The following is a 12,098-nucleotide window of genomic DNA, read 5'->3' on the forward strand; positions in this document are numbered from 1 at the left end:
CATCACTAAGCTAAGGATCCTGGGACTAAACACCTCCCTTTGCAACTGGATCCTGGACTTCCTGATGGGTCGCCCCCAGGTGGTGAGGGTAGGTAGCAACACATCTGCCACACCAATCCTTTACACAGGAGCTCCCCAGGGGTGCGTGCTCAGTCCCCTCCTGTACTACCTGTTCACCCACAACTGCATGGCCAGGCACGACTCCAACACCATCATTAAGTTTGCAGACAACACAACAGTGGTAGGCATGATCACAGACAACGACGAGACGGCCTATAGGGAGGAGGTCAGAGACCTGGCCGGGTGGTGTCAGAATAACAACCTATCCCTCAAAGCAACCAAGACAAAGGAGATCATTGTGGACTTCAGGAAAAAGAGGACCGAGCACGCCCCATTCTCATCGACGGGGCTGTAGTGGAGCTTCAAATTCCTTGGTGTCCACATCAACAACAAACTAGAATGGTCCAAACATACCAAGACAGTCATGAAGAGGGCACGACAAAGCCTATTCCCCCTCAGGAAACTAAAAAGATTTGGCATGGGTCCTGAGATCCTCAAAAAATTCTACAGCTGCTGGCATCACTGCCTGGTACGGAATTACTCCGCCCACAACCGTAAGGCTCTCCAGAGGGTAGTGAGGTCTGCACAAAGCATCACCGGGGGCAAACTACCTGCCCTTCAGGACACCTACACCACCCGATGTCACAGGAAGGCCATAAAGATCATCAAGGACAACAACCACCCGAGCCACTGCCTGTTCACCCCGCTATCATCCAGAAGGCGAGGTCAGTACAGGTGCATCAAAGCAGGGACCGAGAGACTGAAAAACAGCTTCTATCTCAAGGCCATCCGACTGTTAAACAGCCACCACTACATTGAGTGGCTGCTGACAACACACTGACTCAACTCCAGCCACTTTAATAATGGTAATTGATGGAAATTGATGTCAAATATATCACTAGCCACTTTAAACAATGCTACTTGATATAATGTTTACATACCCTACATTACTCATCTCATATGTATATGTATATACTGTACTCTATATTATCTTTATGTAATACATGCATCACTAGCCACTTTAAACTATGCCACTTTGTTTACATACCCTACATTACTCATCTCATTTGTATATACTGTACTCGATACCATCTACTGCATCTTGCCTATGCCGTTCTGTACCATCACTCATTCAGATATCTTTATGTACATATTCTTTATCCCTTTACACTTGTGTGTATAAGGTAGTAGTTTTGGAATGTTACTGCATTGTCGGAACTAGAAGCACAGGCATTTCGCTACACTCGCATTAACATCTGCTAACCATGTGTATGTGACAAATAAATTTGATTTGGCAATTGCTCGGCCTCTGAATGCAAGGCACTACAGAGGGTAGTGTGTACGGCCCAGTACATCACTGGGGCTAAGCTGCCTGCCATCCAGGACCTCAACACCAGGCGGTGTCAGAGGAAGGCCCTAAAAATTGTCAATGACCCCAGCCACCCCAGTCATAGACTGTTCTCTCTACTACCGCATGGCAAGTGGTACCGGAGTGCCAAGTCTAGGACAAAAAGGCTTCTCAACAGTTTTTACCCCCAAGCCATAAGACTTCTGAACAGGTAACCAATGGTAACCCGGACTATTTGCATTGTGTGCCCCCCCAACCCCTCGTTTTACGCTGCTGCTAATCTCTGTTTATCATATATTCATAGTCACTTTAACTATACATTTATGTACATACTACCTCAATTGGGCTGACCAACCAGTGCTCCCGCACATTGGCTAACCGGGCTATCTGCATTGTGTCCCACCACCCGCCAACCACTCTTTTACGCTACTGCTACTCTCTGTTCATCATGTATGTATAGTCACTTTAACCATAACTACGTGTACATACTGCCTGACTAACCGGTGCCTGTATGTAGCCTCGCTACTGTATATAGCCTCACTACTGTATATAGCCTGTCTTTTTACTGTTGTTTTATTTCTTTACATACCTATTGTTCACCTAATACCTTTTTTGCAGTATTGGTTAGATCCTGTAAGTAAGCATTGTATTCAGCGCACCTGCAGTGAAGCCGCTCAACAACTACATCACTAGTCATCTAACAGACTCCCATCCAGAACGACACACAGAAGCAACCAGGGTCAACGCCCTGCTCAAGGGCACATCGACAGATCTCCCACAAGGTCACAAAACAGGGACCCGAGCCAGCAATCCATCAGCCCAACCGCCAGCCCTCCAAGATCCCCCCACAGTTCCCCAAGAGCTGCCCCTCAAAGTTTGAGTGCATGTATGGCACTATTTACCTGTGTATATTTGGACTGAGTGTGTGTGTATATGCATGTGCACAAACACCTGCACGGCATCAGCCTCAGGCAAACCGGCATTAGCTGTAAAAACACTGCCCCTCAGTGTCATTCAAACATACTTTTTGTTATGTTTCATTTTGACTTTCTTTTTTTCTACTTTTATCTTTGACTTTCATTCTATCCCCCGCCCAGCAACTTCACCCTATCCCCCGCCCAGCAACTTCACCCTATCCCCCGCCCAGCAACTTCACCCTATCCCCCGCCCAGCAACTTCACCCTATCCCCCGCCCAGCAACTTCACCCTATCCCCCGCCCCAGCAACTTCACCCTATCCGCCGCCCAGCAACTTCACCCTATCCCCCGCCCCCTATCCCCCGCCCAGCAACTTCACCCTATCCCCCGCCCAGCAACTTCACCCTATCCCCCGCCCAGCAACTTCACCCTATCCCCCGCCCACCCCCCCCACTTGTCTCCAATTCCACATCCCAACCATCAGCCCCTCCCACCTCTCTCTGCTGGCCACATATCACATATATATATATATATATACACATACATACATACACATACATACATACATCTTTCAATTATGCTGGGATGTTTAACAAACCATTTCAATCTAGCTAATCGAATAGAATCCACAGATTGAGAGTTGAAAATAAATATTTTTACTAAGAGTATTAGTATATTACTAATTGACTCACCCAGTCTCTCCAGATCTCCCAACAGTACTATTTCTAGAGTCAATTTTTGATCAATGTTCTGCATTTTCAGCAATTCCTGAACCTGAGACCTGAGGGCAATACTAAAATAAATGGTCTATTGATTCTGCAGAGCTGTGATGATTGAATGCCCCAAATATTCAAAGAATTCTTGCCACCAACAAAATTATCTAATAATTTTAGCTAAAAAGCACTAAGTCTTGAATCTTGCATCATTTTATATATCAACTCATACACCCTGTATCATGGAATCGGTACATCAAAAATCTCTTCCCAATTATTTTAAAATCTGTATGGCACAGCTGTCAACATCGTGGTCCTCAAATTAAACTGGTATGCGTTCCTATTTATGCTATTATTATTCCTCCACCAGTTTTGTGGGGTGCGCCCACAAACACCATTCTGTCGTCGGGGTGCGCCCACAAACACCATTCTGTCGTCGGGGTGCGCCCACAAACACCATTCTGTCGTCGGGGTGCGCCCACAAACACCATTCTGTCGTCGGGGTGCGCCCACAAACACCATTCTGTCGCCGGGGTGCGCCCACAAACACCATTCTGTCGCCGGGGTGCGCCCACAAACACCATTCTGTCGCCGGGGTGCGCCCACAAACACCATTCTGTCGCCGGGGTGCGCCCACAAACACCATTCTGTCGCCGGGGTGCGCCCACAAACACCATTCTGTCGCTGGGGTGCGCCCACAAACACCATTCTGTCGCTGGGGTGCGCCCACAAACATCATTCTGTCGCTGGGGTGCGCCCACAAACACCATTCTGTCGCCGGGGTGCGCCCACAAACACCATTCTGTCGCCGGGGTGCGCCCACAAACACCATTCTGTCGTCGGGGTGCGCCCACAAACACCATTCTGTCGTTGGGGTACGCCCACACCATTCTAACATACTTAATTACCATTTTTTGGGAAGGAAATAAATTTGACTCATATTATAATTATTTTTGGTCATATTTCATAGAAATGTGGAAACACTGGACAGTTACTTTAAGCATGTGGGGGGGATTGACGGGGCAAAACAAGGCAACCCGTTAAATAGGCCACCATCAGCAGCCATCTTGAATCATGCATATCCAGACAGCTGTGGCAGTGACTTGACTATCAGTCATGTATTATTTAACCACTAAGTGTTTGTGAATGAATGTACTGTACTAGCTGAACTACTCTGTACAGTAGTAGTAGTAGTAGAGGATTTTAACACTTTCACACCTTTCAAAAATACCAACAAGGTCTGTTCTCATCAAATTCTTAAGTGACCGTTTTATTAAATGGATAGTTCACCCAAATTACTAAATCACATTTGAGTTTACTTGCCCTGAAAGCAGGCTTTGGTCAAGAAGAACAGCAATCCATGCTTTGGTCTTGATTTCATCATCTTCAATAGTAGCGTTAAACAGGTTGATAATCATTACACTATTGACAAACCTACCAATGACTGTGCAAATGATCTTGAAACTGGAAGTAGAGTGCTAGAGGGGGAATGGGGTGTGTCGGGGAGGGGGAATGGGACATTAATACTCACCCTGTTAAAGCGCTTGGCCTGGAAGAGGTGTCCGTTGACTCGGTAGAGCTTCCTCCATCTTCTGGCCCCGCGGCGGTAGATCGATTCTAGGCGAGAGAGGAAAAGGTTGTACAGTAGCTGCATGGCAGGGAGTGAGAAAGGGATGGAGAAGATAGTGGTGGATGGAGCAGTGCAAGGTCCTCCAAAATCACACAGGAGCGAGCGAGTAGTCATAGAAAGAGAGACAGGCACGCATGCTCACACACATTCTCTCAGCACTTTCCTCCCTCCCTCCCTCCCTCCCTTTCTATCCATCCTACCCTCCCCTTTCTCCATCCAACAGAGGATAAATCTCTCTCCCCTGCCGTCCTCTGTTGAACTTTCTCCTCTCTCCCTCTCTCCCAACCTCTCTCCCAACCTCTCTCCCAACCTCTCTCCCAACCTCTCTCCCTCTCTCCCAACCTCTCTCCCAACCTCTCTCCCAACCTCTCTCCCAACCTCTCCCCCTCTCTCCCATCCTCTCCCCCTCTCTCCCATCCTCTCCTTCGTCTCTCTGTACCTACACTTCATTCTGTCCCTCCCTCCCTCCCATCCTCTCCTTAGTCTCTCTGTACCTACACTTCATTCTGTCCCTCCCTCTCTCTCTCCCTCCCTCCCATCCTCTCCTTCGTCCCTCTGTACCTACACTTCATTCTGTCCCTCCTCTCTCCCTTGAGGTCCTGGTCTTATTAATTTCTCAGTAATGTCTTGAATCCTGATGGGAATGTAAAAGGTCCAGGCTGCTATTTATACCTTCTGAGCTGTCTATTAATACAGTGTATAATACTGCATAATGAACAACACTGTATCAACAGACTTAGCTCAAGGATTTAGCACTATGTAGCAAGCGTCTCCGAGTAGGAGTGCTGAGCTAAGATCAGTTTAGACTTTTAGATCATAAAGAATGAGGTTAAAAGAACAAAGGGGACCTGACCAGCACTCCTACTCTGACACACTTTGTGAATATGGACAAGGATCCTAACACTAAATACACCTCCCAGATTATTATCAGTTATATATATATATATATATATATATACGACTAAGTGGAATTTGTTCTGCATAATAGTATTTTGAGATCCAAGCATTGTATTAAAAAGGAAATGAATAGATTGAAGACGGGAGCGTGCTTCACTCTCTCCTTAAACAAATACCAGGCAAATTCATTAAATAATATGCTTCACAGAAATGTTATCCATCTTAAAACGTCAACATCAAATGCAAATATTTTTGCTTATTGGCAACCATGAGATGTTAAGATGATTAAAAGGCATATAAATAGATGTGATCAAATAATGTGATGAAATGCAATGTATACTGAAATGTTCTATATGTTCTGTGGCTACAATTCAACAACTGCCAAGCTGAGAATAGCTAATCCAACTATAAATGATGATGACAATGCTGTCAGACATAATGATGATGTCAAATATGATTTACTGTGACACTCATTTCCAGCAACAGGATGTTGTTACATGAAATTGACAGGTTGCATGTGTTGACAGTTTCCCTGAAGTCATATCCCAGCATGAGCTGAATTGGGTATACTAATCTGTTTGGGGGAATCATACTAATACGGGTTTCTTGCTCTCCCTCTCACACACACATTAACAAGCACACTCTTCTTCTCCCTCCCTCCCTCCCTCCCTCGTCTAGTCTCAACATGCATCCTTACTGGTTCGCTGGATGGGTGCGGCAGAAAGCATCCTACGCTCCCTTTGCCTCTGTTGCCATGGCAACACCGACCTCGCCAGATGCTAGCTGTGGTTAGCGTACCATGGCCACGCCTACGAACAAAATGTCCATCAAAGCAAATCGCCCCCAAAACAACTCACATAACGACATCATGATCTGTGGTCGCGCAAACGGAGATGTTGATGCCTCTGATCTGTTTCTACGGTTTATCTCCAGTTGGATGCAACCATTCAGTCAACCAGTCAGTTAGCCATTCAGTCAGTCATTCAGCAAGCCAGTCTGTGGCTGTTTCAAATGTCATGTACTTTGCCTTCCCTTACTCCATTTCAAGCAGGTATATTGAATCCCTAAACTTTATGTACAGCAACTCTGTATTCCTTCAGTGCCCCCTAACTACACTCTCTCAGCTTTGTCTCGCTCTGTCTCTCTGAGCAGCTAGCTACAGCCAATCAGGCATAATAGCGAAGGGGATTAAAGTACTAGACGAGACACTTAAGGCCATTTGAACAACTGGATGAGGATTAAGGAGAGGAACAAACGGCATAAAGAAAGAGAGAAAACAAACGGGGGAAAAAAATACCTGGAATAGCTTCATATCCCTGTTGCAGAGGTTGAATGTACTGTAGACTTCATGGAGAGGGCTACGTCCAAAATGGCAACCGATTCTCTACATCTGCCCCTGAACCGGCAGTTAACCCACTGTTCGTAGGCCGTCATTGAAAATAAGAATTTGTTCTTAATTAACTGACTTGCCTAGTTAAATAAAGGTTAAATAAAATTTAAAATTAAAAAAATTAAAAAATTGTTTTAAATGTTAAAATCAGCTTTGGTAAGAGTATGAGTTCTGGGTAAGTCTCTAAGACCGCTGCACACCTGGATGTACAATATGTACAATATCTGCACATTACTCGTTAAAATTCTTCAAGCTGTCGCGTTGGTTGTTGATCATTGCTAGACAGCCATTTTCAGGTCTTGACATATATTTTCAAACCGATTTAGGTCATAACTGTAACTAGGCCACTCAGAAACATTCAATGTTGTCTTGGTAAGCAACTTCAGTTTATATTTGGCCTTGTGTTTTAGTTAATTGTCCTATTGAAAGGTGCATTTGTCTTCCGTTGTCAGTTGGAAAGCAGAAACTAGGATTTTGCCTGTGCTTAGAGCTATACCTTTCATTTTTATCCAAAGAAAAGTCCCTAGTTTTTGCTGATGACAAGCATTCCCATAACATGATGCAGCCACCACCATGCTTGCAAATATGAAAAGTGGTACTCAGTATGGTGTTGTGTTGGATTTGCTCCAAACATAACACTTTGTATTCAGGACATAAAGTGAATTTCTTTGCCACATTTTTTGCAGTATTACTTTAGTGCCTTTTTGCAAACAGGATGCATGTTTTGGAAAATGTTGTATTCTATACAGGCTTCATTCTTTTCACTCTGTCATTTAGGTTAGTATTGTGGAGTAACTACAATGTTGTTGATCCATCCTCAGTTTTCTAATTTCACATCCATTAAACTCAAACTGTTTTAAAGTCACCATTGGCCTCATTGTGAAATCTCTGAGCGGTTTCCTTCCTCCCCGGCAACCAAGTTAGGAAGGACGCCTGTATTTTCGTAGTGACTGGGTGTATTGATACACCATCCAAAGTGTAAGTAATAACTTCACCATGCTCAAAGGGACATTCAATGTTTGCTTAAAAAAAAAAACTATCTACCAATACGTACCCATCTTTGCGAGGCATTGGAAAACATCCCTGGTCTTTGTGATTGAATCTGTGTTTGAAATTCACTGCTCAACTGACGGACTGTACAGATTGTATGTGTGGGGTACAGAGATAACGTAGGCTTTCAAAAATATGTTAAACACTATTATTGCATACAAAGTGAGTCCATGCAATGTATTGTGCGATTGTGCAGATTTTTACTCCTGAACTTATTTTGGCTTGCCATAACAAACGGGTAAAACATTTAATGACTCAAGACATTTCAGCTTTTCATTTTGAACTAATTTGTAAAATTTTAGAAAAACATAATTCCACTTTGACATTATGGGGCCATTGTTTAGTGTGTAGGCCAGTGACAGAAATATAAATGTAATCCATGTTAAATTCAGGCTGTAACACAACACAATGTAGAAAAAAGTCCAGGGGTGTGAATACTTCCTGAAGGCTCTGTATATAGTGCACTACCTTTGACCAGGGCCCATAAAATGAATAGTGTACCATTTTGGACACAACCAGGGCCTTTCTTCCAGATGTACTGTTTGGATGGTGTCTGTTGTGAACAGTTGTATTCAGCCAAACAGACCTTGTCATCTCAATTAATGTCTCTGATGACATCTCCTCCGATCAATGGCAGCGGGTTCTCGCTGCAATAATGTGGCGGCACCCATTGCTAAGGAGATATTTTCTCAACATCTGTCCTGTGTGTATAAAGACAGAGAAATAGATCACTCTTTTTAGCGACACTCCTCTTCAGATTCTCTGTCTAATGCTGTTGCAACTCCAGGCACCCAGAGGGAACGCACCAAATCTGCCACAAATCAACAAGCTCGCTGTGTTTCCATAGATACTCAGTCTTCCCTCTATTCCTTCCTCCACATCAGTAGAATGGGGGGGAGACAAGACAACATGCCACTGTGGAGAAGCAAAAATGAGCCAATCATTTTCCCGCTATTCGAGGGTGCGTGTGGGCGTCGGCTAGTGAACTACCTGCCACATTACAGGTGGGCGGCAGCCACATGTCTGACGCTAGCAGTTTGGCTGACTCAGGTCCTCTGACTCAGCTTGATATGGGCATAAGATCCCCTCTCTTTTCCTGTCACACTCTTTCTGGTACACTGCAGTAGGTCTACTTGACTCCGAGTCTCATGATGCAATTCCATAAAATATGTTGTTACAATCTGTTGAGTAGTTGATGGATGCAGGTGGTAGAGGAATTTGGTCCCATATTCCTAGCATGCAATGACTACATCAAGCTTGTGACTCTACAAACTTGTTGGATGCATTTTCAGTTCATTTTGGTTGCGTTTCAGATTATTTTGTGCCCAATAGAAATGAAATGGTAAATAATGTATTGTGTCATCTTCACTGGCGTAGCACCCCCCACACCCCCGCAGCCGACAATCCTTTGAGGGCGGTGGTCCCCCCAGAGATCGGGCCCCCCGGATATCATATAAACATGTCATAAGCCCATTTTTTTACATTTATGACAGGAAATTAATAACATTTTCTTTCAGCCTCATGGGAGTCACAAGCTTGATGTAATCATTGCATGCTTGGAATATGGGATCAAATACTAAACTTTTGACTACTTATTTATAAGAATATTTAGGAGTGTCAATCATTTTGACCCCTAGTTAAAAAATTTTTTTTTAAATGTATTAGTAAAAAAATATAGATTTTCCCCCTTTTTTTGCAAACATTATAGCTCAGTGTTTGAATTTTTTATTTTACACAGTCATTATTGCTCATCTTTATGAAGGGTGTCAATAATTTCGGACCCCACTGTATATTCAATCAAGTAGGTTTTTCCCACATCGGCAAAACAGTAGCCATGACACTGCACAATAGTGAACAGGTACTAGGATGTACAGTGCCTTCAGAAAGTATTCTTGCCATTTGACCTATTCCACGTTGAATTTAAAATGGATTCAAATGTAGATTCTCTCATCCATCTACACACAACACCCCAAAATGACAAAGTGAAAACGCTTAGACATTCTTGCAAATGTATTGAAAATGAAATAGAGAAATATCGAAATAATAAAGTATTCAACCCCCTGAGTCGATGCATGTTAGAATCACCTTTGGAAGTGATTACAGCCGGGAGTCTTTCTGGGTAAGTCTCTAAGAGCTTTCCACACCTGGATTGTGCAACATTTGTCCATTATTCTTTAAAAAATTATTCAAGATCTGTCAAATTGGTTGTTGATCATAGGTGCATTTTGCTAATCATTTAATTAATTTCAACTGTCCCTCAGTTTTTTTTGAAGACTTAGAAATACAGTCCCTTTAGTCAAATGGACTCCCAAACAAAGAGCGTGTGTCTGTGTGTGTAAGCACGAAGTTACCCAGTCAAATCTAATGTGATACAGTTTTGGCTGTCAGAAAGGTTCACTACTGCATATTCTGCATATAGTGTCCTGTATACACGAGGACATGGCTAAATAGGAGCTGCATATGGGGTGTCGGGTAGGTTTTTACCTGCTATGTGTGTAACTTTTTGCCGGCATGAGCAGAGTCACCCTTTTGCTGTCCAGAAGGGGCTGTGCGGCAAAATGTTGAAAAAAGTGGAGCCAGGGGATGCTTTTGCTCAGATTTCATTTAAATGAATAAGAGCATCTCAGTCTGCAAAAGTGATGCGTCTAGCGTAGCAGGCCAGTAAGAAGGCGTCTGTATGCAGAGACTGTCCCGGTGATGAGACAGCAGAGGAGCAAGGTGATGTAAATTGTCATTGTCGATCATTAGTGAGGTCATTTCTGATCATTCTTCGGCAATGTCAGAAAGAATAGAATGCCCGAGTCATTCGATAGTACCATTATTAGGGATACAATTATATTATCTTGCTTACTGACTTTAAGTGGGCTTATTAGCGGGCCTGCCGGATTCTGTCTCGACCGCAATTGTTTTCTGAATGTTGATGATCTTTTCATCTTCGCTGTGGCAAAGGAAATGACATTACATTAGCCACAGTTAGCTAGCCACGCTAGTCAATAAAAAAAAAGGTTATTGTTTATTATCTGAGACCTTTTTCCTTGTTTGCCCCCCACACACACACACACACACTTCCTCTGGGCTAACAGACATGTTCCTCTGAGACACAGACAGACTAGTGTTGCATCGCCCCATTTTCAGACGAGTGAGGAAGATGTGCAAGGAGAGAGATCGGATGAGAGGAGAGAAACATTGAGAGAGAGAGAGAGCGAGAGAGAGAGAGAGAAAGAAAGAGAGCGTTGGTGTGGTAGAGAAAATACAGAGATAAGCCAGACAAGTAAAAAAGTACTGCACCTGCACAAGTGTATGGCAGTGGGAAGAATCCAGCCATGTTGTAAGAGTTGTTATACCCAGGCCATGTAGGTCTAAAGGTGTTCATATGCTCTACTAAAGTAGGAGAGAACAAAGCAGGCAGCTGCTCTCTAGAGGTGGTGGCAGTTGTTCCAGTGGCTCGAGGACAGGACATTTACAGGGGCTAGACTCACTTCCAGACATTGTTCCTGATCCCACTAGCAGGAAGATGATAAACTCTACCAGCACCCTCCCTCCCTCCCTCCCCCTTCCAAAGAGTGCACTCAAAGATGTTGGGGCTTTCCACATGTGGGTCTCTTACAAAAACAGTATAATTAAATAAATTATTGTTGCCTTTTTGAATAGCCAATAAAAACTAAAAAAGGAATTATAGGCAACTAGCTAGTACCTCACAATAGAATGCAATCCGTTCTTAAAGCATTTCAGAATCAGCAGAATCAGCAATTTTTAGATGCAGGCAGTTTATTTGAAAAGGTCAAAAGGTATAATTGAGCCCCTTATGAATTTACCTGACACCCCTGTGCACTCACTCGCCAGGTTCTCCTTTTCATCCTTCTCTGTTTCAGAAGTGTGTAAAGCCCTGAAAGAAATTGATGTAAAAAAATCTCCTGGCCCTGGTGAACTATACCCCCACTTCCTACACCTAGCTGCAGACATCATTTCTCCCCCCTTAACATGTATTTTTAACCTCACGCCTGATGTTCAGGAAATCCCCCAGTTATGGAAATCTGTTTTTGTACTGCCTCTCCTGAAAGATGGAGATCCTTCACTACTTGACAACTATCAA

At 43.7% G+C, this 12,098-nt stretch overlaps 1 protein-coding gene across 2 annotated transcripts in view; it reads right to left on the reverse strand.

The window, feature by feature from the left end:
* LOC115102597 (protein kinase C, zeta) overlaps positions 1 to 12,098 on the reverse strand; it is a 168,953-nt gene that overhangs the window by 61,444 nt on the left and 95,411 nt on the right. The window contains exons 1-2 of one of the 2 annotated variants that reach the window (XM_029622707.2): positions 11,294 to 11,426; positions 4,570 to 4,655 (exon numbers count right to left, since the gene is read on the reverse strand). In XM_029622707.2, coding sequence (XP_029478567.1) covers positions 4,570 to 4,655; positions 11,294 to 11,378 — 171 coding nt within the window. In that variant the 5' untranslated portion in view covers positions 11,379 to 11,426. Of the gene's footprint in view, positions 1 to 4,569; positions 4,656 to 11,293; positions 11,427 to 12,098 lie in introns of those variants that run through there. The other variant, XM_029622706.2, reaches the window with a different exon arrangement.

The sequence above is a fragment of the Oncorhynchus nerka genome, linkage group LG20 (assembly GCF_034236695.1).
Source record: "Oncorhynchus nerka isolate Pitt River linkage group LG20, Oner_Uvic_2.0, whole genome shotgun sequence".
In the NCBI taxonomy this organism is placed as follows: Eukaryota; Metazoa; Chordata; class Actinopteri; order Salmoniformes; family Salmonidae; genus Oncorhynchus; species Oncorhynchus nerka.